The 22,111-nt window shown below is 50.0% G+C and overlaps 2 protein-coding genes across 3 annotated transcripts in view; both read left to right on the top strand.

The window, feature by feature from the left end:
• Shank3 (SH3 and multiple ankyrin repeat domains 3) overlaps positions 1–6,885 on the top strand; it is a 59,748-nt gene extending 52,863 nt beyond the window's left edge. Inside the window, 2 exon segments of the mRNA XM_052748665.1 lie at positions 4,402–4,504; positions 4,506–6,885. Of these exon segments, the coding sequence (XP_052604625.1) occupies positions 4,402–4,504; positions 4,506–4,991 (589 nt within the window). The 3' untranslated portion in view covers positions 4,992–6,885.
• A 117-nt stretch (positions 6,886–7,002) lies between these two features.
• Acr (acrosin) lies at positions 7,003–20,494 on the top strand. Of its 2 annotated transcripts, none has more exons than XM_052748672.1 (5): positions 7,003–13,244; positions 14,119–14,325; positions 14,532–14,815; positions 17,904–18,049; positions 18,646–18,828. In XM_052748672.1, exons 1-5 carry the CDS (start codon positions 13,168–13,170, stop codon positions 18,712–18,714), a joined length of 783 nt encoding a protein of 260 aa, XP_052604632.1. In that variant the 5' UTR covers positions 7,003–13,167; the 3' UTR covers positions 18,715–18,828. The 2 variants fall into 2 exon arrangements, with proteins under 2 accessions (XP_052604632.1, XP_052604631.1); XM_052748671.1 differs by having other exon boundaries at positions 9,097–13,244; positions 18,617–20,494.
• Positions 20,495–22,111: the final 1,617 nt, after the last annotated feature.

Genomic DNA, 22,111 nt, shown 5'->3' on the forward strand with positions numbered 1-22,111 from the left:
GGTCATTCATGAGATCTCCCAGGAGACCCATTTTCCAATCAGATTGCTCTACAAAGCCCTGTCTCTTTGATATAGGCCCTTGCCTGCATGTTAAGGGTATGGACAAAATCTGTGTGCTGGGGCAATCATATGTGAAGGTTCTTGAGACCGGTTGGATCCTGGGGAGGTGGGGGACAGGATGCATTGTGTCCCTGCGGATCAAATGCATGAGGTCACATGCAGATGCATTCTCAAAAGTCCCAAACTCTGCTAGGGAACAGAAAGAGAAGACCTAGGGACACTGGGCATGGTGGTGTTGGCCAGGCAGGCCAGGCATGAGGCCAAGGCAGCAGAGAGGACTCCTGGAGAATCTTCAGAGCCCTGCTTGTTCTGTGTTCCTACTGAGAATCGTCGTGTCATGAGGCCTCCAGATGGCCAAAGGCCACAGGCCTAGACCTGACCCACAGGAGTGCAAAGGCGGCAGGCATGAGGATGAACCTTTTCTTGCCGGTTGGTACCAGTGGGATGACAGAGTTAGTAAGGCAGTCTCAGGAGGAAGATGCTGTGGTGTTTCTGTAGGATGATGTCTTTTTGTCAGTGTGTGTTAATAGTCCCGAGTTTGTGCCAGGTTCCAGGGGTCAAGGAAAGCTTCGAAGGAGCTGGGATGTAGCTCAGTGGCAGAGGGCTTGCCTGTTATACATAAGGTCTGTCTTTTATCCCTAGCGGAGAGAAAGGGGGAGGGGGAGAGAAGGGGAGGAAGAGATAGGTGAAAGGAAAGGAGGGTGGATGGGGAAAGAACCTGGAACTGTGAGTGGCCTGGGCTCCACTGATGAGGAAGACCTGGGTTAATGTGAGGAATTGGTGACATTCGCCAAAGGTTCAAAAGGTAGAGGAGCTCCCAGGCCTCTCTCATATGGGTGCTGTTCACTGAGGCAGGGTTGGGCAGCCCGTATGTTAAGAGGTGTTAGGAGATCCCAGTAGAAACCTTGAGCTCAGAAGAAACTGATGGGTTCTCACATATGGCATTCCTGGGCTTATTAGTCATAGCAAACGATGGGGGTAGATGATATGGCCTCAGAAAGTACAGATTATGACAGAGTGTGGGCTAGAAAATCCACCCAGGAAGGAAGGTGCGGAGGAAAGGGTTCCTCCAGGGAAACCGATGAACAGGTCAGCCAGGGGGCCCTGCCTACAGCCTTGGTGATGGCCAGGAGCAAATGCCCGATTTCACTGCCTCGGAGTTCCTGGGGCCAAGACCTTGGAGGCTGTGCCAGCCAGGAGCACTTGGGAGGGTAGCAGATGCTGTGGGGTGACCTTGTAGTGGACGAAGTCTGATGATTAGGTGGTCAGTCAGCCAGCTATTAATGGCAATAGCCAGAAATAGGTATGCAGAGACGTGTGTGAACATCTTCAAATCAGATCTGCACACTGCTGGGGTTTCTGCCCTGGGGGGACAAGGTGGGTAGTACTCTTCCCCAAGAGGTGGGCAGGGAACAGACGCTAATCCTTTGGCTACTCCTTCCTGTACATACCCCTCCTTGGGCTTTTCTTCTAGGCCTCCCAACATCTCCAACACCGGTGGAGGTTGTTGAGGTATATGACTGGCCTTCTCTCTCTACTCCCAGTCCACTGGCTACAGACTCTTGTTTCCGGACCCTGGGCACCTCTGAAGCCAGTTTGTCCTCAGCCCAGGCCTCCAGGTCACCCCCGCCAGGAAGGCATGATGCTATCCAGACAGGTATAGCTACTTGACCCAGCTTAGACCTTTGGGACCCAGACTGTCTCTGAGCTCTGCTTGAAGCTCCCACTGCACTGCCTCCCAGCTGTTCTGTCACCCTCCAGTGCAGCGGTGTGCTGCTGAATGAAGCCTAACCCTTGGGGGAGGTCTTGCGGGGATGTCTGTTCTGACACAGATTCCCCGGGCTAGGGTCAGCATGAATTCAGGGGAAGAAACAGACGAGGTGACATTCCTAGCTTTGTTGTGCTCTGTGTGTGACCACAGTCTGACCTCATAGTTATGCCTCTGGCACCACCTCCCAGGGGACCCCACCACCTCACCTCTGTTGCCTCCCCACTTTGCCCCCGAAGCCAAGGATGTCTCAGTGAGGCCAGGTTCCATAGGAGTGAAGGTTTCCTTCTGGGGGCTCTGCCTGTCCCCTTGTATATCCCTCCGATGTCCTTGGAATCTCTGTGTTGGGGGCACTCTTCTGGCTTTTTCAAGAAGCTCTGCCCTGGCTGGGTCTGAGCAGTTGGGAGGAAGCCACGGGGCCAGGGGCCAGGCTGAGGAGAAAGCCGTTGAAAGGGATGCAGATGAGGTCTTCCATTGAAAGTTAGGTAGTTCCGTTGAAAGCGAGGTAGACGTTGAAAGTTGCTTCAAGGGAACATGTTAGTTAGCGTTCTCTTCTCTGTGAGAGAATTTTTACCTCACAGGAACAACTTGAGGAGGAAAGATGTATTTTGGTGTATAGTTCCCAGTGATTTCAGCTCATGGTTTCTTGGCCCCATTGCTGTGGAGAGCATCATAATGGGGAGCGTGGATGTAGTGAATCATTTCATGGCAGCCAGGAAGAATGAAGGGAAAGGAAGGGGAAGGAATAAGACCATCAAATTATTAATTCATCAGTGTGTTTTGTGATCATTATTGTTTTTTTGTTTGTCTGTTTCTCTTTTTTGGAGGGGGGCAAAGTCTCAACATGTATCCTCCTTGGCTGGTCTGGAGTTTGCTATGTAGATCAGGCTGGCCTCAAACTCACAGAGATCTACCCGCCTCTGCCTCCTGAGTGCTGGGATTAAAGGTGTGTGAGACCACCGTACCCGGCCCCCATCAGTGTCTAAATTTATTGATTAGGACAGAGCCCTCATGATCCAGTTATGTCTCAGTGATTGGACCCACCTCTCTACCTTCAAAATGCAAGCCTTACTTAGGGGGATATTGCATAGTTGAACTATAACGAGGAGAGAGAAGCGTTGAGGGGACTCCGGCTGGTGTGGAATAGGCAGGAACTTGGGCCAGCTTGGGAGAGAAGGCATTGTGGGGGTTGGGGGGATGAGATGGCAGCTGGAGAGAGGTTTGTCAGACATCAGAAAGACTGACAGACTGCAGGGCACTGCTGAGCGACACTTAACGGTCTGTATGGTACGGTGGAGAGAGCCAGCCGGAGAGCTGCTACCCCAGGGCGGGCAAATGAGCTGTCTTCTAGCCTAGCTCTCCGGGGTGTTTCCTCTTCCCCAGTAGCTCTAAAGTAGATGGGCCTTACCTTCCGAGTTCCAACCTCCATAGAGCGTCCCACAGGGGTCCCATTGTGTGATTGTGACCGAAGGCGTCGTGGGCCTGGCTTGCTAACACTCTCTCTCACTGCTCTTTCCCGCCCATCTGCATGTGGCTGCTCTGTCTAGCTGCGCGGTGGTCCCGAGTGCCGGCTGTGTAAGTGAGCATGCCCATCCCATGCCTCTCGCAGTCCACATGCTGTGTGCCTGGCTGCCCCTGGCTGCTCTGCATGGCTGTGTGGGGCTTGGGTGCTACCGACGGCGGCGACTGAGACTATCCTTGGCCATAGTAAGGGGTCGAGACGGGAACGAGGGGCCGTGGGAGTAGGTTTCCTTTAGAGCGGCCACCTCAAGGCTGGCCTCCTCCCTCCAGCCAGGCAGGCCCCCCCTGGGGCAGGGCTGGAAGTCCAGGAGCCTGCCAGGCGAGGCTGGGACTTGAGGACGTACCATTTGCCTTGCGTGTCTGTCTCTTTGCTAGTGCATCTCTGTCATTCTTGCTGCATGTCTGCAGCAACACGTGGTCACCATTGCTGCTGTGGTGTTGCTCTTCTGTGCAGGGAGACTGCCTTCCCGTTATGGTGTGCTGTCGCCTCAGCCTCTTGGGCAGGTGTGAGCCCTACCTGATGTTCGTCTCCAGTGTTCATCATGGACCTGTTTGACCTTGCGCCACTGCCAGCCTTTACCATGACTCCGCTGTCCCTGAAACTGGCTTAGGTGTTTTGGGTCTGTTCGAGCTTGAGAACAGGGTTGGATGTGGGGAGTAGCGGTCAAGGTACTGTTCTAACCTTACAGTCCAGAGCGTCTGTGGATGGAACCCATACCCGGAGACTGTGTTAGAGGCTGGCAGTGAGGGGCAAGCAGCCGCTCTTGTCCATGAGAAACTCTTTCCTTCGGTGGTGAACTGCCCGTGGGGCCTCCGTGGAGAGCTGTGTGGGGGACTAGTTTACCTCTTGGAGTCCAGTCAGTCAAAGAATCCCCCCAGAGCAAGGCACAGGCCAGGATGTTTTTGTGTTTTGTTTTTGATTTTTTTTTTAAAAAAAAAGAGTGACCACAGGATATTCCTGCAGCCCTAGGCCTCCTGGCTCTGCTCCCCTCTGTCCACCCCGACTTGACTTTCCACCCCTCACCTGGCCCTCACCCACTCTCCCTCCGCAGGCTCTTCAGCAGCCTCGGTGAGCTGAGCACCATCTCAGCGCAGCGCAGCCCCGGGGGCCCGGGCGGAGGGGCCTCCTACTCGGTGCGGCCCAGCGGCCGGTACCCCCGTGGCGAGACGAGCCCCGAGCCCAGTGAAGCCCGCATCGCTGGAGCGGGTGGAGGGGCTGGGGGCGGGCGTGGGAGGCGTGGGGCGGCCCTTCGGCCTCACGCCTCCCACCATCCTCAAGTCGTCCAGCCTCTCCATCCCGCACGAACCCAAGGAAGTGCGCTTCGTGGTGCGAAGTGTGAGTGCGCGCAGCCGCTCCCCCTCGCCATCTCCGCTGCCCTCGCCTTCTCCCGGCTCTGGCCCCAGTGCCGGCCCGCGTAGGCCATTCCAGCAGAAGCCCCTGCAGCTCTGGAGCAAGTTCGATGTGGGCGACTGGTTGGAGAGCATCCACTTAGGCGAGCACCGAGACCGCTTCGAGGACCATGAGATCGAGGGCGCACACCTGCCTGCGCTCACCAAGGACGACTTCGTGGAGCTGGGCGTCACACGCGTTGGCCACCGCATGAACATCGAGCGTGCGCTCAGGCAGCTGGATGGCAGCTGACGTCCCACGCCCCCTCCCGTTCCTGCTGCGCCCTGCCGGCAGGGCCCCCACCCCTACTCCAGGCCGCAGGCTCGGCTCGCCCCCTACCACGGCGCCCGGGCCAGGAATGTTGCATGAATCGTCCTGTTTGCTGTTGCTTGGAGACTTGCCCTGTACATTGCTTAGTGCCCTCCCCTGCCGCTGAACCCCACCCAGCACACAGTAAGGGCGCGGACCAGGGGGGCTGGGTGGAAGGGGGTTAGGGCAGGGTGCTCTGGCCTGACCACCTCCTTCACAGCTCCTGGTGGCCATTCTCCCAGAGGGGGAACCTAGTCCAGCATGCGAGGTCAGGACACGCCTTGGTGACTGGGGGGAGGGGGGAGACATTGGGGTTCTCGATGGGGGCCAAGGAGCCCCCTGTTTTACATATTTTAATCCACTCTATATTTGGAACGAGAAAAGGAACAAATATCTCTGTCCGTAACAGTTCTCACCCTCTTCCCCTCTAGTCCTCTCGCTGGTCCCGCCACAGCTGCCCAGTCTTCCATCTCCGGCCCCTCACTGCCACCCCATACAGGGCAGGGGACACTCCAGCTGGCCTGGGGTTAGCCAGGGTCCTGGCAGCCCACCCTGGGGACCCCGGCTCAGCCCCCTTCCCTCGCTGAGCTATAGTATGCCCCACCCACCCTTTAGGTGCTGCTCGGGGGGAGGGTGGCAGGCATTGCCTGCTGGGCACTAGCAGGGCCAGGTGGCCTGGGAGATTATTGCCCTGGGGCTGGGCCCCCCGGTAACCCAACCCCAGCCATCATCTTCACAGGGTCTCTCCCAAAGGAGGGGTCTAACCTTCCCACTTCTTGGGCAACTACAGCAGAGAAGCCTCCCTGCCTCGCACCCCAAAGACTCCCCGTTCCTGCCCTGTGTGTGTGCCACATTATGTGTGTGCACGCCTGTGTGCTTGTGAAAACTGGGTGTGGCTGAGCGCATGGGTGCCCTGTATGTGCCTGATTGTGGAGTGGTCCCTGGGGGGCTGTTCTGGATGGGTGGGAGGTTGTGGAAGCTTGCACAGGGTGCATGCTTGGGTGTGTACCTGTGAAAGTGCCCTGTCTTCTCCAAAGAAAGGCTGCTCTTGGGTCGCGCTGTCTTCTCAGCCTGTTCTCCCTGAGCCTCTCCCAGCTTAAGCAGGGTTTCTTGGTGAATCCTTTCAGCTTCAGGAGGCCTCGAGGGCCCCCTGCAGACAGTACCCCCCTTTGGGCTTCTAAAGGGATTGTGGGGACCACTAAAAAAATCAGGCCACAACAGCCCTTGGAGAGAGGCAAAGACTCCTGAGGGTACCCTGGCCCCCTTACTGTGACTCCTCACACTCAGCAATGACCTGTGGGGTGGGGGGCCCTGGGGCATTTTTAAACATAGGGTTTGGAGTCTGGACTAAGCTCCATCCACGTCACTCACAAGTTTCTGTTTCTATTTCTAGCTTTTTTTAATAAAAAAAAAATAAAAAAGACAGAAAACAGATGTTTTCATGGCCCAGGGGCTCGGCACGCCGGTCTGTGCAGGCCCACCTGCCCCATTCCCTAGACAGAGTCACACCCACTAACCCTCTCACCAACAGACCAGGTCACACACACACACACAGCAGCAGTCACTGTAACAGACTGCCACATACAACACAGTCTCACATTTACCTGTGGGTTTTTGGTTCTGTTCAATTTGGGTTTTTAACTTTACAGGGTCAGTTCTGCTTCATCCTTCCTTTTGTATGGAGTTCCATCTGGGGGCTTTCACCCCCTGCTCCAGTCCTGAGGCCTCCTGACCCTGACGTTGTGATACACCCCACAGAGATCTATGTTTCTTATATTATTATTATTATTAATAATAATTATTATAATATTATGTAATAAATTTATAAGAAATGAAACCATGTCTCAGTTGCTTGCTTAGGGTTAGGGAGTAGATCCTGTTCCTCAGACAGGTCACACAAGCCCCACAGCCTTGACCCAGGGTGCTGCTGACTCAGCAATGTCTTTGGAGCAATCCTACTTGTAGACCTTCCTGTTAAGACCGACCTAAGACTGCTAGACCCTGGCTGAGGCTTTCTGCAGACTGTTTAACACCTCACTGGGTAGCATTTAAAAAAAAAAAAACTATTCATTTTTATGTCTGTCTGTGTCTGTGTAAGTGCCTGCCACCTGTGTGAGGGTGCCCTTGGAAGCCAGCTGGCATTTAGGCCGTCGTGAGCTCTCTGATGTGGGTGCCGAGGACCAAACTCCGATCCTCTGCAAGAGCGGCAAGTGCTCTTAATGGCCGAGCCATCTCTGCAGCCCTGGGTGACCACCTCTAGACCCATGGTCCTCCAAGATCACCGTCACTTTTTTTTTTCTTCCTCTGGTGCTGGGGACGGAACCCAGGCCGGTACTTTACCACTGGACAGTACAGCCACCCCACTTTTAAACCTAAGATTTGAAACCTTCCAGTGTCTAGTCGTTTTATAAAATCTGCTTTGAATTTTAAACTCCATGTCCCTCTCCACCGTGCTGATCCTTGGCTGCTGACCGTGTTTGGCCTCTCTTCCCTCAGGGTTGATGCAGTGGTTTCTATCTCCATTCCTACCTTCTGTCCCCAGCACCCCCAGATGGCAAACGAAGCTAGTGAAGGCCCCCTTATGCCCTGCTCACCTTTCCTATACTTTCTCTTGCCTGGCGCAGGCCTACCTGATGATGCTTCCAGCATCAGGACCTGTAGTCCTAGACTACTGTGGTGGCACTTCAAGGCTCGTCTGCTCACTTCTGCTTCCTGCCTAGATTGCCCACCCTTTACCACCCTCCGTGGCTGTGGTCCCCATCCCTTCTTCCTGGGGACTCCCCGTGTTCTGCTTTTTCCAGAGTTCAGGTTGGATCCTCGCAGCCCCCGGTGCTGTCTCAAATGAGAGGAAATTGGTGCTTCTCACCTTGGGTTGTCCCCCGTCAAAGGCCAGCGCTAGCTTCTCAAGGTTGTGATGTTTACCTTTTTCTGGTACCCTAAGCCATGCCCTGAACACAGACCTGACCTTCAAGAGCACGTTTACAGGCACATTACAGGCCAGCTGTCATCACTGGCCAATCACATAGCAGGGAACCCACACTTGGTGGCATTGAGACAGGTGTCTAGCCAGGAGCACAGTCAGGTGAACAGGCAGACAGATTCCTACTCAGCGAGAAGTTGGAGCAATCTTGGAGGGATCAAGAGATGGAACATGCCTGAAGGGAGGCGCTCCAGAGAGGCAAGTAGGTTAGAGGCTCAGGCATTATGAACACAGATGACAGACTCTGAAGTTATCTCGGAGTCAAGGGTGGGGGCTAGGGAGGAGCTGGTTAGGAAATTGGGGGGCCGGGGGTAGGCCCCAGGCCTCTTTACCCAGGGCAAGAAGGTGGCCCAGTGGCTTCAAGGAGCAGATGAAGGTCTGGTGTCCTAAAGTCATACTCGAAATGCCTGGAGCTAGATAATATAAAACTGACAGCAAGAGGCTGGGAAGATGAGTCCGTGGGTAAAGTTTATGCCATGCAAGCAGGGAGAGATCTGAATTCCAACCTCCAGAACCCATGCAGAGCTGGTGCGGTAGCATGTGCTTGTAATCTCAATGCTTCTAGAATGAGAAATGGGAGGCAGGGGCAGGTTCCCAGAAGCTTGTTGGCTGGCCGGTTCCCCAGCATACACAGTGGCAAACAGCAAAGAGACTCTTCGAGAAGGTAAGGCAAGGATTGGTGCCCCAGATTGTCCTCTGATACTCACACATGTACTGGGGCATTCGAGTTCTCATACACGTAGGAATATAGCGCGCGCGCGCGCACACATACATACACACACACACACACACACACACACACACACACACACACGATAAAGGCTCAGTGACTATTTGTGCCTTCAGCCTTGGAGGCTGAGATGAGATGGATAGATACCACTCGTTTTTAGACATCCATTGGTATCACTCCCTGAGCAGAGTCAGGCAGGTGTCTGACCCAAAGTAAACACTCGTGGGCCCAAAGCAAAAACAGTTTCTAAGTGTTTGTTATATTTGCAACTTTATACGCATTAAAATACTTTTAAAATGCCTGAGTAACCTTTTATTTGTACAACTTTTATTATTATTATTATTGTACTGATTTGTTATCTGCTATACTAATGAGTTCATTCTTTTGTTTGTTTTATTTTTCGAGACAGGGTTTCTCTCTGTAGCTCTGACTGTCCTGGAACTCACTCTGTAGACCAGGCTGGCCTCGATCTCAGAGATCTGCCTGCCTCTGCCTCCTGAGTGCTGGGGTCAAAGGCGTGTGCCAGCACTGCCTGGTGTCATTTCTTGTTTGTAAAACATATTATTGCACTTTTGTTATTTTGTGTGTATGCGTGTGAGCTTGTGTGCGTGTTGTACGTGTGAGGGTCAGAAGACAACTTGGGGCTGTGGGTTCTCTCCTACCACCATGGGGGTCCTGGGATTGAACTCGGACCATCAGGCTTGGTGGTAGGTACCTTTCCCTGCTGATCCATCTGGCTGCTCCCCACTTCTTGGCCATTTCCCAAGCCTTTGGGGATGCTTCTCAGGTAAAACCTGGCACCCGTTTACAGTACGGGAGGCCTTCTAATACTCAGTGGTTAAGCTGAAACCTATTAACCTATAAACTCTCATGTTGGTGAGGAAAGGACTATCTAACCTTCCTACAGGGAAGGTGAGACTTACTGACATTAAGGTTGAGAAAGTGGGACCGTGATGCAGAGAAGAAACATACTTTTGTGATTCAGATGAGAGCTCCCAGATTGCTGAGAACCCTGAAGTTGACTTAAGTACTCCTTTTCCGTTCAGGTAGAGGAGGGGCTGATTTATGCCATACAGAGATAAAAATCTCATGGTCCTCCAGTAGTTGTAATCTCCCTCCCCCTTTCTGGCCTAGAACTCATTCTGTAGCCCAGGCAGGATTTGAACCTGTGATCCCCCCCTTGCTGCAGCCTCCTGAATAGCTGGGCCTATAAGCCTTCATCATGAGGTTCTGCTAGCATACGGATATTTAAGTCACAACTTGTTGTTAGTTCTTAACAAGTAGAAGGCATGTAAAAAGAATTTGAGAGTCATGTAAATGACATGAGAATTACAAAAGAGTTACAGTCATGTAAAAGAATTTGAGGTATTTACTCTTTGAAGGCTGAGCACTGGTTTAAAATTTTCACTAAAGATGTAAATTTGGAAATTAAGTATTCTTACAGATTAATGAGGAATCTTGGAAAGTTAATCATGGCCAGAGATTATAGCTATCTTGTATATTCGGTTATGTATTTCTTATGCCTTCCCTGTTCTATTGGCCGTTGTGTGGGATCAGGTGCATATTACTGAGAAAGGAGACTCCTTCCTGTGGTTAAAGAGTAGATGTTAGAACTCAGGTCCTTTCTCATAGGCCACATTGTTCTTAATCCAGTTTAGAGGCTATGACAGGGCAGAGCCTCTAGGTGAGAGCTGTTTGCATTAGGGAGGAGGTTCTCAGGCCCCTGAGGCCATGTTCTACTGACTGACTTTGGAAGCTGAGATCTCACTTTTATTTAGGGGAAATAAATGACCTCTCATTAGACTATAAGGAGAGAAGCAGGTGATTTAACTCTTATCTCAGTAATGAGATTATCTGCCACTCAGACAGTGGAAATGAGGTCTCCTCAATTCCTGGTAAAAAAAGGTGAGATGTCCTGACCTGGGACATCTGACCTGGAGGGAGAGTAGGCACTCATGGCTCTTAAACATCAGAGCTGGGATGGAGAGATGGCTCAGTGATTAAGTGTGCTTGTTGCTCTTCCAAAGGACCTGAGTTGGAGTCCCAGTTCCCATGTTGGCAGTTCATAACTGCCTGTAACTCCAGTTCTGGTGGATCCAGTGCCCTCTTCTGGCCTCACAGTACCTGTACACACAGCATATAGTCATATAGACAGATAAGCACTCTTCTGGCTTCAGGGTGCCCATACACACACAGCATATAGTCACATAGACAGATAAGCCCTCTTCTGGCCTCATGGTGCCCATACACACACAGCATATAGTCACATAGACAGATACACATAAGTAAAAATAAAAAATTTTAAACAAAAAGAATAATTTTTAAAAAAGCATCAAGGCTAATAAGTTGAGACTTTAGAACACAGCCCTAAAGGAGGGGTGGGGGTGGGGATACTCTGATTATTTAGCAAAGGAGATGAGAATACTTGGTGTTGAGGTAGGAAAGATAATACTTTGTTGTATTCTAGTAGAGGAGATATGTTTCTAGCTCAAGAGGTGAGACCTTCTGGTTACTCACAGAGAAAAGATGAACCTCCAGATCAGTGGTTTTCAACCTTCTTAATGCTGTGTGTGACCCTTTAATATAGTTCCTCACGTTGTGGTGACCCCTAACCACAAAATTACTTTGTTGCTACTTCATAACTATTATTTTGCTACTGGTAGGAATCGTAATGTAAATATCTGATATACAGGATATCTGATATGCGATCCTAAAGGGGTTGTGACTCACAGGTTGAGAACCACTGCTCCGGATGCATGCCCAAAGAGATGAGTCCTGATTGTCAGATAAAGACTGGATGCCCTGATACCCTGTGATCTGATACTCTGGTAGGGTACGTAAGACCTTCTTGCACTCAAATAGAAGATATGGAATTTTGTGACTTATAGGCAGTGGGGATAGGATCTTGAGATAGGCAGACATGAAGTTGAGATGAGAACTTTGGACAGAGTAGAGAAGACTTTGAGATATTCTTGGAGAGGAGGGGAAAGCATATGACATTTAGGTAGGAGATGAGCCTGAACTCGGGGAGAGGAGACTTGTTGGTAGGGGAAATGAATACTTCTGAAACTTCATTATGGAGTTGAGAACAGTTAAGGTACACTCTTCCAATATTCAGCTAGAGGATGTAAGATCTCTTGATTTTGGTAGAGAACATGTGACAAGGTGCCACTCATGGAAGAAATAAGACCTTGGGCCCTGATGTGGAAAAGAAGAGTTGTTTTCACATTGGGGAGAGGAAACCATAGCTTTCTGATGCTCGGGTAAGATATTCAAGGCTTTATGGCTAGCTTAGGGAGATGTGACGTCCTAAAAAGTTATATAAGAAAGTATGACATTTAGTTAGAGAAGAGACCTGGAGAAATCAAGATCATCCCATAGTCCAAGAACTGAACATACAGGAGGAGATAAAAATGTCTTGGTGAGCTGGGCGGTGGTGGCACATGCCTTTAGTCCCAGCACTTGGGAGGCAGAGGCAGGCGGATATTTATTTGTGAGTTCGAGGCCAGCCTGGGCTACAGAGTGAGTTCCAGGAAAGGCGCAAAGCTACACAGAGAAACCCTGTCTCAAAAAAAAAAAAATGTCTTGTTGGGTAGGAGAGGTGGCATCTTGTGACACCCCTTAGAGGAGATGTAACCTTTCTATCCTATGGCACGCTGGTGGGGACTTACACTCAGAGGAGACAAGGCCTTGTGACATCGTTGCAGGGACAGTGGAATATCATAGTATGTGTTGCTCATGTCATACTATCTTTTGACAATTAAAAAGAACACTCGATGATAGGCAGATAGCTGTGATGAAAATTCCTGCGGGGCAGGTATAGGCAATGATCACATGTGGCTGCACTTAGGTTCAAAAGAAGAGAGCTGGAGACCTCCGGGAAACGTTGTGATGCTCAGCAATGGACAGGAAGGTGGGCTTTGAAGTCATAAGTCAAGAAAATTCAAAATGGCTATTTGAAAGTGTTCTGATGACATATACTTCTCCCATCCCCACCACGTACCAAGGATCTCTCAGTCAGTGGAACCTGACTTCTTTTTAGCTGTGAACACACTGTACTACCTCATTACAGGAGGGCCAAGCTGCTCTTCAGTCCACGACTCTGTAGTGTAGTGGTTTCAGCCCCCAAAGAGCACATCCTGAACATTCATAAAGTGAGACTTCAGGAGACGTGGGATGAATGAAGGTCTTGGGACAGAGCAAGTGGGTTGTACAAGAGTCCCTCACCACCCCAAGGTCAGGAGAGTTTACGCAGGAAGTTGGGATGTCACCTCAGCACGAATCAGTTAATCAAGGAGGCCTGCCTGGTCTAACTGCTGAGGTGGGGGTGGGAGATCATCTTGCTGATTGGCCAGAAGGCTGTGGAGCTTTGTGAGGTCACAGCTTGCAGGCCAGGTTAGGGCAGGAGTATGGTAGAGATGCTGCCAACTGTCGTTGTGCTGGTCTTGGCAATGTCCGCGTTTGCCAGAAATAACTACACGTGTGAGTAAGTGTTGGGGGAAACTTGGTGGGGGTTAGGGCATCTTAGGAATAATAGGTCCCACCTAGACTCCCTTTGCCCAGTGCTGGGATCAGTAGTAAGCTGAGCCATAGCAGACTCTCAGTTCCTGTGACCCGCACCCCCAATTCAGACCCTTCCTGCTTCCAGAACCACGATCCCAGAATCATTAGGTTTCCAGCTGCCCATGGTTTCCCAGAGAAAGAGATCCCTTCTCCCTCTCTCTCTTCCTACTGCTTCTCCAGTAACTGGCTTCATTGCCTCTCAAGCAGTGGGTCCTAAACTTTAGGAGCCGCTGTTCTATGGACAACCGAGGTAAATCACCCATGCATGGCCCCAAAGGCATTGTATGCCGTTGCACCGCGGTCTACCTGAGGACTCACTCCTAGTGGACCACAATGCAAATAGCTCAAAAACTATCCGTAGCCTGTCCCCGGTGACGCAGTTCCCAGAGCTTCCCACTCAGGAGTCCCCCTGCGTCTAGAGTGACCCCAATGCTTGTGAGCCACTGTGTCAGCTTGCAGCTGCTTTCTCCAGACCTGGTGCTATAGCCCTAAGACCTCCTTAATCACGTGACACTTGCTTGAGTCTCCCATCCAAGATTGGTCCTGGAAAACAATTACACCCCTCTGCCTCCATAGCACTTTGAACTACCACTGTGTCCTGGGATCCCTCAATAGCTTTAGGGCCTGTATAGATATTTCCTGGAGACTGTGGCCTCCTACATACCCTCCCTTGATTACCCTTTTTCTCAGAAGTTCCTCCCCATCTTTCCCAACCCTATGTCCCTGCCTCCCCCCAGGTGAGGTACAAAGACTGGATGCCTCTTCTTGGTTTGAGCAGTGTCCTGGTCTCTCCTCAGTGGCCCCTGTGGGTTACGATTCAGGCAGAATCCACAAGCAGGTATCCGGATTGTTGGCGGGCAGAATGCGCAGCGTGGGGCCTGGCCCTGGATGGTCAGCCTACAGATCTTCATGCCCCATAACAGCCGCAGGTACCACGCCTGTGGAGGCAGCCTACTGAACTCCCACTGGGTGCTTACAGCTGCTCACTGCTTCGATAACAAAAAGTACGTGTGGGACACAAAAGAGGGAGGTCTGCAGAGTACTCTTAATGGAAAGGGACATTCCCCAGGGGCTATGCCCAGGACCTCTGTGGAGCTCTGGGGCCACATGGTAACCAGATTCTGACAGGGCTCTGAGGGGCATTCTCACCACAGGCTTTTGTCTAGCCAGCCTATAAATGAGAACGACTGGCTTACCTTTGTGCCCACAGAAAAGTCTATGACTGGAGACTGGTTTTTGGAGCACAGGAAATTGAATATGGAAGAAACAAGCCAGTGAAAGAGCCTCTGCAGGAGAGATACGTGCAGAAAATTGTCATCCATGAAAAATACAACATTGTGACAGAGGGGAACGACATTGCTCTCTTGAAGATCACTCCTCCAGTTTCCTGTGGGGGCTACGTCGGGCCTGGCTGCCTACCTCATTTTAAGGCTGGTCCTCCCAAAATTCCCCAGACCTGCTACGTGACTGGGTGGGGATACATAAAAGACAAGGGTGAGTATAGGTGGGAGCCCCTTGGTGGGCACTGGTGCCCATTTTCCTTGCAGTCTTTTCATGGCAGGGGTCATGTGTTGATGCATGGCTGAGCTGTTTCAGTTCTCATGGAATCATGAATAGAGCCTCCCATAGGCCCTTTCATAACCAGAGAGTTCAGTGTGAGAGAAGCTGAGTCCGGATTGTCTGAGGGCATGACTGGCAATAGCCTACCTATGGAAAGGCTGAATGGCAGGTACAAGTAGAACCTTGACATACTTTAGAATGTAACAAAGCTGTGTGAGTCTATCAACTGGAGGCCCAATTGCTAGACTTTGGGCATTGGAAACTTAAACTGAAGCAGTATTTGCAAAAGACCTCTGGATATGGCTTTGTTACCATGGTGTTTTCCTCACTATTGCATGGAAGGACTGGCCTCCGGGGTTGAGCATCTCTAACTTCTGTGGTCTCAGGGATGTCTTAATTCACCAACAGCAGCAGGTCCCTGGGCATATTTTCTTCCCTGGATAGTCATAGCACCAAGATTCACCATATCCTTCCAAGTTACTTGCTGTTCGCTATGTAGACTGGGAAGGATGTAGGTGGTGGGTATAATTTTCTTTGGGTCGTTAGTTCAAGGCCCTTAGGATTGTCTAGCAGATTTTTTTTTTGCCATTCAAGATGAATATAAGTGCCTTTCTAGCCCTCTGTCCTTATTCAAAGTGTCTGCGCTTTCCCTGGCTCAGACCTTTTCATGCACCAATGTTACCTGGCCCACATGGCACAGAGTGAGTAGAGAGATGTCTTCTGTAGTAGACAAGCTGACAGGGGTACAGGAAATGTTCTAGAGTCATTAATGACTCCAGAGTCATAGCCTGACTCCCAGACAACCTCCCCATACCCTTAAAGTCAAGGGCCACTGTTGGTACCAGAAGTAACATGTCATATCCTTAAGTCACATCAAGAGGCAGCAGGGTACTGTCAGTGGGACAAGACTAAATAGAACTTGTTCCCTGCTCATGGACAGTCCTTTCATCTTCTCATTAAGTGGTTGTACAGCTTTTTATTGTCACATTAGGGATGTGGAAATGTGACTGAAATTAGCCGAGTCAGTTTCTTCTTTGATGTTGGAAAGGCTAGGCTGTCTAGTTCGAGGCAATTTAGTCATTTGGGGTGCACAACTCAGCCTTTTTTTTTTTTCAAATTTGGAATTCCTGCTCCCCTCACTCTTCCTCTTTTCCTAGAGGTGATCTAATTCTTTAAAGCAGCAATTCTCAACCCATGGATCGCGACCCCACCAATAAACCTCTATCTCTGAAAATATTACATTCTGAAAATATTTACATTACTGTTACATTTATAACAGTAGCAAAATGACAGTTATGACGTAGCAATGAAATAATTGTATGGTCGAGGTCACCACAACACGGGGAACTGTGTTAAAGGGTCGCAGCATTAGGAAGGCTGAGAACTACTGCTTTAGAGGTTTACTACCTGTCCTGTTCTTCAGGGAAGGGGGTCTCACCCTAGCTACTTTAGTTTTTACTGGCCTTTGCTGGCATGTGACTGTAGCTATTTGAGCTGGGGATGGGTACCTCATCCCATCCGCTGGTGCCTGTGGTGTCCTAAGCATGAGGACACACATTATTCAGCTCTGTCTTGCCTTCCCTCTGATTGTATACACAGTTTGTGTTCTTGTGGTCCTTGGGTAGCTGGTCTCTGGTTCTTCGAATCCTCTTAAATTAGTGAGGGTATCTCTCACTTTTGTCTTGCTAACACATACCTCCTATAAAGGCCTCAGTCTTTAAAAGTCCCCAGGCCCCAAACTCCCATAGCTTGTTTATGTATGCTTGGTTCTGCCTCTGATTTGGGGCTGGGAGAGGTACCTAGATATGGTTCCTTTCCCCAGGTTTCTGAGTTCTGATAGCCCTCATATTTAAATTGTCTGGTATTGAGAACATTCTGTTTCAGAACACCTGGCTTTTCACAGTGAGGTCCATGACTTTTAAGACTATGACCTCAGCTATAGACCTAAAAAGTTATCTTAATGACTAGCGAGTTAGTGTCATTCCCACCTCAGGAAACAATGCTTGTACAAACCTCTCACTGATGCTTGGATATGAGGAAAAGTGGAAGTTCTATTGAAAACAGAAAATAAAATAAAACATCCCCAGCTCCCCACCAAAAAAATCCTTTAAATATCCAAAGCTCAGGAAACATGTATTAGGCAGATCCCTAGAGCCTGCCTGCTGAATGTTTAGTCCTTCATGTGTGGACTCCATGCATGTACAGACTGCATGCATTTCCTGTCTTACCACCGGCACTTGCATGGTTGTGTTTTGTGTGTGCCTTGTGTCAGGGTGTACCACATCTGTGCTGCACATAACATCCAAACCCACACTGCTATGGGAGGGGGCTATCAGAGGTGCTGCTGGCTGCATGTGATGACGGGGCACAGCTGTGCTGGTTCTGAGGAGGTGTCTAAGTCAGTTGCATGTTGGTTGCATGAGCTGAAGTGTAACTGTGTCTTTCCTAAACCCCACGATAGAGTCTGTGGTAGCGAATGAGGCCCTGACTCAGCTCTCCTCTTCTAAAAATCTCCTCAAGGCAGATCTGAGACACATGGGAGGATCCCGTCTGAAGCTGGGTGGAGGAGTCCTAATGGAGGATTAAAAACAGGGAGGGGTGACTTCTAGACACACAGTGGAGAAAGAAAGGTGTGTCTCAGTCATGGCGTGGAGAGGGGCAATCCTGGCCAAACTCTTGCTGTAGGTGGGTGGTGCTCCAGTCCCTCATCCACAGTGGGAGCAGTAAGACTTGGCATATACTAGGTGTGCTTGTTAGAGCTACAACTAACCTCCACAACCCCTCATCTCTCATTAATATAGACATCATCTATCCTTCCTTTCTTCCTCCAGGCAAAATCCTTTTACTTCTGCCCCCATTTGCCCTTTCACTGTGCATTTCCTCCCCTCGAGTGTGAGGTGAGCCTGAGGGATCTTTGTTTAACCACAGCATTCTGTAGGATGGATGGAAGTTCAGGGCGGGAGGAGGCAGGGCTTCCTTCCTATCCCTGGTGAGCACTGACCACTGTGTGGCCTGGCTGCAGCCCCCAGGCCATCACCTATCCTGATGGAGGCACGTGTGGATCTCATTGACCTCGACCTGTGTAACTCAACCCAGTGGTACAATGGGCGTGTCACAACAACTAATGTGTGTGCAGGGTATCCTGAAGGCAAGATTGACACGTGTCAGGTAACTTTCTTCTGGTGCCCAGACCCCTGGGTTCCTCTAGGGATCCTAGCCCCCCTGCCCCCGAGAAAACCTCATTTTAGGTCCCTGATCTCCATCCTCTCCTCCCCTTACCCAAGGGCCCACTTGAGTGACTCCTCCCCTGATACCTTCTTCTTAACATTGACCATCACAGCTAAGATGGGGATGATATCTACCATCTGTCCCTACTGAGAACCAGTGATCACACTTTAGCATCTGATCCCAGCATAAGCACTCAGAATGCATTGCCCAAGCCCAGTCCTGGAAGATAATGTTTTCCTCTTCCCCAGAACACAAAGTACCCAAGGCCACAGTGTTCATGAATGCAGAAAGCCACATGCATGTACATGTGAGCTCCTCTTATCGAAAGGCATCTCAGGCCTTGCCCTTCACATTCCACTGGATATTGGTAGTTCTAACTTTACCAGTTGCATCTAAGGCAGCAGGAAAATTATGTGGCTACAGACATTGTTCTCCCACAGCCCCATGACCCTTCTGGGAAGGGGGAGTGGCTCAGGCTGAAAGTGACCCCTCTGTCCTTCTGGACAGGGGGACAGTGGTGGGCCTCTCATGTGCAGAGACAACGTCAACAGCCCCTTTGTGGTCGTGGGGATCACGAGCTGGGGGGTAGGCTGTGCCCGTGCTAAGCGTCCTGGAGTCTACACAGCCACCTGGGACTACCTGGATTGGATTGCTTCCAAGATCGGCCCTACCGCCCTGCACTTGATTCAGCCAGCCACCCCTCACCAGCCTACTACTCACCCACCGGTCACTTTCCATTCTTCTTCTTTCCGCCCTCCTTGGTATTACGAGCATATGCCACCTCGGCCACGACCACCCCGGCCTCTGCTACATCGACCATCTTTAGGCCAAGGCCACTCATCACTCAAACCCCTACCTCCACCCCCAACCCCAGCCCATCCCGTATCCTATACTTACGGTACACATGACACGAAATACTACACGACACTTTCCTTTGCCCAACGTGTCCAGCAACTCATAGATATCCTGAAGTTTAGGACTTACCCTGTGCATGACTCCTCACGTTACAGCGGATCCATGAACTACCACCGATACACCACTTTTGATCCTTTTTCCAACAAACCCCATGGGCGCCTCCATTCCTGAGAAAAGAGAAATGAAATAAAGCATATATTTGTATATAAATATAGAAGCCTTCTGGACTTCTTGCCTTCCCCAACTCAACCCAAATCCCCCTCCATCAAATTTATCCCCTCCCTCCTTCACCCTCCAATAAAATGGAATTGCTTATATATTCATATTGGTTCTTTTTGACATTGAATTTGAACACTTGAATAAGGCAAACTAGGGCCATAGGCCAAAGCATGGTCCTTATTCCATACTTATTGATCCTGGCAGGCGTTATATGCCTCTGTTTATGGAATGGGAGGGTGGGATGAAAAACCTCTACCAGCTGAACTGACCAGAAAAGAAGGTACAGGCTCCCACTAGGAGGCCATGTTCTCTTAATGCTACCATGAGATTGGCCCACAGAGAGGCTTCTGTGTGAAAGGCCAGGCTCCTCAGAGCACAAGGGATGACCAGGCTGCCCAAACAAGTGTCTGCCACCAAATAGTCTTACTTGTGACTGTTCGAATGTCACCTGTTCAGGGTTATTACTGGCCTGTAGCTAAATCTATTAGTTTCTGGATTCAAGCACATAAAAACTTATTTGCTAAAGCTTTCCAGGAACAACAGTGGGGGAAGGGGTATCTTACGGATGCACCTGAGTTTGGAATGACTTTCTTACCATCATTAGATATATAAGAATATCCATGGTAAGGAACAGAAACCAGTTTGAACCTTTTTAATGATACAAAGATATGCAGGATCAACAGGAAAGGGCCAGAAGCATTCTCGAGGATGAGAGAGCCCAGCAAGGCACGGACAAGGTCTGAAGTTTCCTCAGAGCGGCTGCTGGATGCTCAGTCCAGGTGTCAGACTTGCCCCATACTGCCTGAGGCTGGGGCCGGTCTTCAGCCAGATCACATTTGTTTCCAAAGTCCTGGGAAGGATGTCCTGATGGGCTCTGTTCTGCGGTTTACTCGGGTCAAGAATCAAATCTGGTGTTTGGATGAACTCCTTGGGTTATTAAAGATGGCTGGGCAGAGAGAGGCAACACCCCTTGAAATCAGCATGTGCTTAAGGCTGTACTTTGCTTTTCAGCTGTGTTGTTTGGAATTAGTAGGAGTGTGAGGCCATGCTCTTACCCCTTTGTGTTAGGAATGAGAGTCCAGCTGGACCTCTGCTGGGTGTGCTTGCCCGCTTGATCTGGCCCAGCTGTGTACCCATATGCAGAAGTGAAACTTTTTGCCCCACTGACACACTTTGGATTGTATGATCACCTTCTTGGGACCCCCAGACCTATTTCTAAAAGCCTGGCACCCAATGTGAGAGGCTCTTTCTCTGTGACCAAAGGTCCTGGGAACTGATTGCCATCCTGGGAGGTGCATCCTGCTGCCTTGTTGCAGTGGCTCTGGATATGGATACACTCCCAAGCTCCTGAACTAATGGAAACCCAAATTGGAAAACAAATCGGCATTGTCGAGATAAGGGCCTCAAATGAGCATGGTGGCAACCTGGTAACTTCCGTGCCCAAACTAAGGTAAGAAAATTGGACTATAGAGTACTGTCATGTGGTTGGGGCATTTTTTTTTTCTTTTTTAGAGAGTGAGAATGTGGCTGAGATGTCAGTCACAGGCTCTTCAAAGTGGAAAACCAAAGGTCCAGGGGGAGCACAGGAAACCTCCAGTGTGTGCGCAGTTGTGTGTGTGTGTGTGTGTGAGTGTGTGTGTGTGTGTGTGTGTGTGTGTGTGTGTGTGTGTGTGTGTGTGTTTAAGTAACTCCAGGGAGGACTTGGGAAAGGGAGAAATGGTTGTCTGGTGTTCCCCGTTTAGTCCATTAGGGTGAATTTTGAGGTTCTGAGAAGACAGCTTCTGAACCAAGAGACGTAGAACAACAAAATTTGGATGTGTTAATCCTGCTTTGGTGGCTGGGACACCCTGGAGGTTGTGTGAGTGTGACTGAAATGTTAAACCCAGTGGGATGCAAGTGTGGACTCCCGATCTGCAGCTCCAGTTTCCTGTGAGGAAAAAAGCGGTTTGCATAGAGTTCATTCAGGTGATATGAGGGTGTCCATAAAAACTCCAGAAGTTAAACATGAACTCTGATGTTTTTCGAGGTCTTCACTATGGGAAAAGAGAGAGAGGCGGTTGAGCCTCTGATCAAGGCATCCCAGTCCAAGATAAGGGTGGGAAACCAGGCCCCCTTTCTGGGTAAGCAGAAGGATAAAAGATCTGAGACCAATAAGAATAAAATGTCATCTAAAGCACATGCTCCAGGATTAGAACAAAAGTGGAAAAGAGATAACAGGTTAAGACTGGGTGTCTTAGGGTTTCGACAGCTGTATAAAACACCATGACCAAAAGCAACTTGGGGAGGAAAGGGTTTATTTCAGCTTACAGCTCTCAGGTTTATACTTCATCATGAGGGAGGGCAGAGCAGGAACTCAAGCAGGGCAGGACTCTGGAAGTGGGAACTGAAGCAGAGTCCCGGAAGGAGTGTTGCTCCTCATGGCTTACTTGGTCTGCTTTCTTACACTACCCAGGACCACCAGTCCTGGGATGGCATCACTCACAGAGATCATAGGTCCTTCCACATCAGTCATTAAGACAATACCATATAGGCTTGCCTATAGAGCAATCTTATGCAGGCATTTTCTTAAGATTGCCTCTTCTCAGATATAGGTAGGTTTGTGTCAAGTTGACAAAAATTACCTAGCACACTAGGTAGGTGAACTTATAGAATATGTTAATGATAAAAGACCAAGAGTGTGGAGGAGATGCTTATGATCTTTGCTGGAGAAAGGAACCTGGGGCCCTCTTTTCTCTGAAACAACAGCAATAAAGTAAACAGAATAGAAAGCGCTCCTTGTAAGTGGGGTCCTCTTGATCACCTCTCTTTTCATCTGTGTTGGGAGCTCCAGTTCTGAATGGCCAGCTCCGGTACCAGGTGCTCTTTATC

The sequence above is a fragment of the Peromyscus californicus genome, unplaced genomic scaffold (genome assembly GCF_007827085.1).
Source record: "Peromyscus californicus insignis strain IS unplaced genomic scaffold, ASM782708v3 Scaffold_20__1_contigs__length_68692818, whole genome shotgun sequence".
NCBI classification, from domain to species: Eukaryota; Metazoa; Chordata; class Mammalia; order Rodentia; family Cricetidae; genus Peromyscus; species Peromyscus californicus.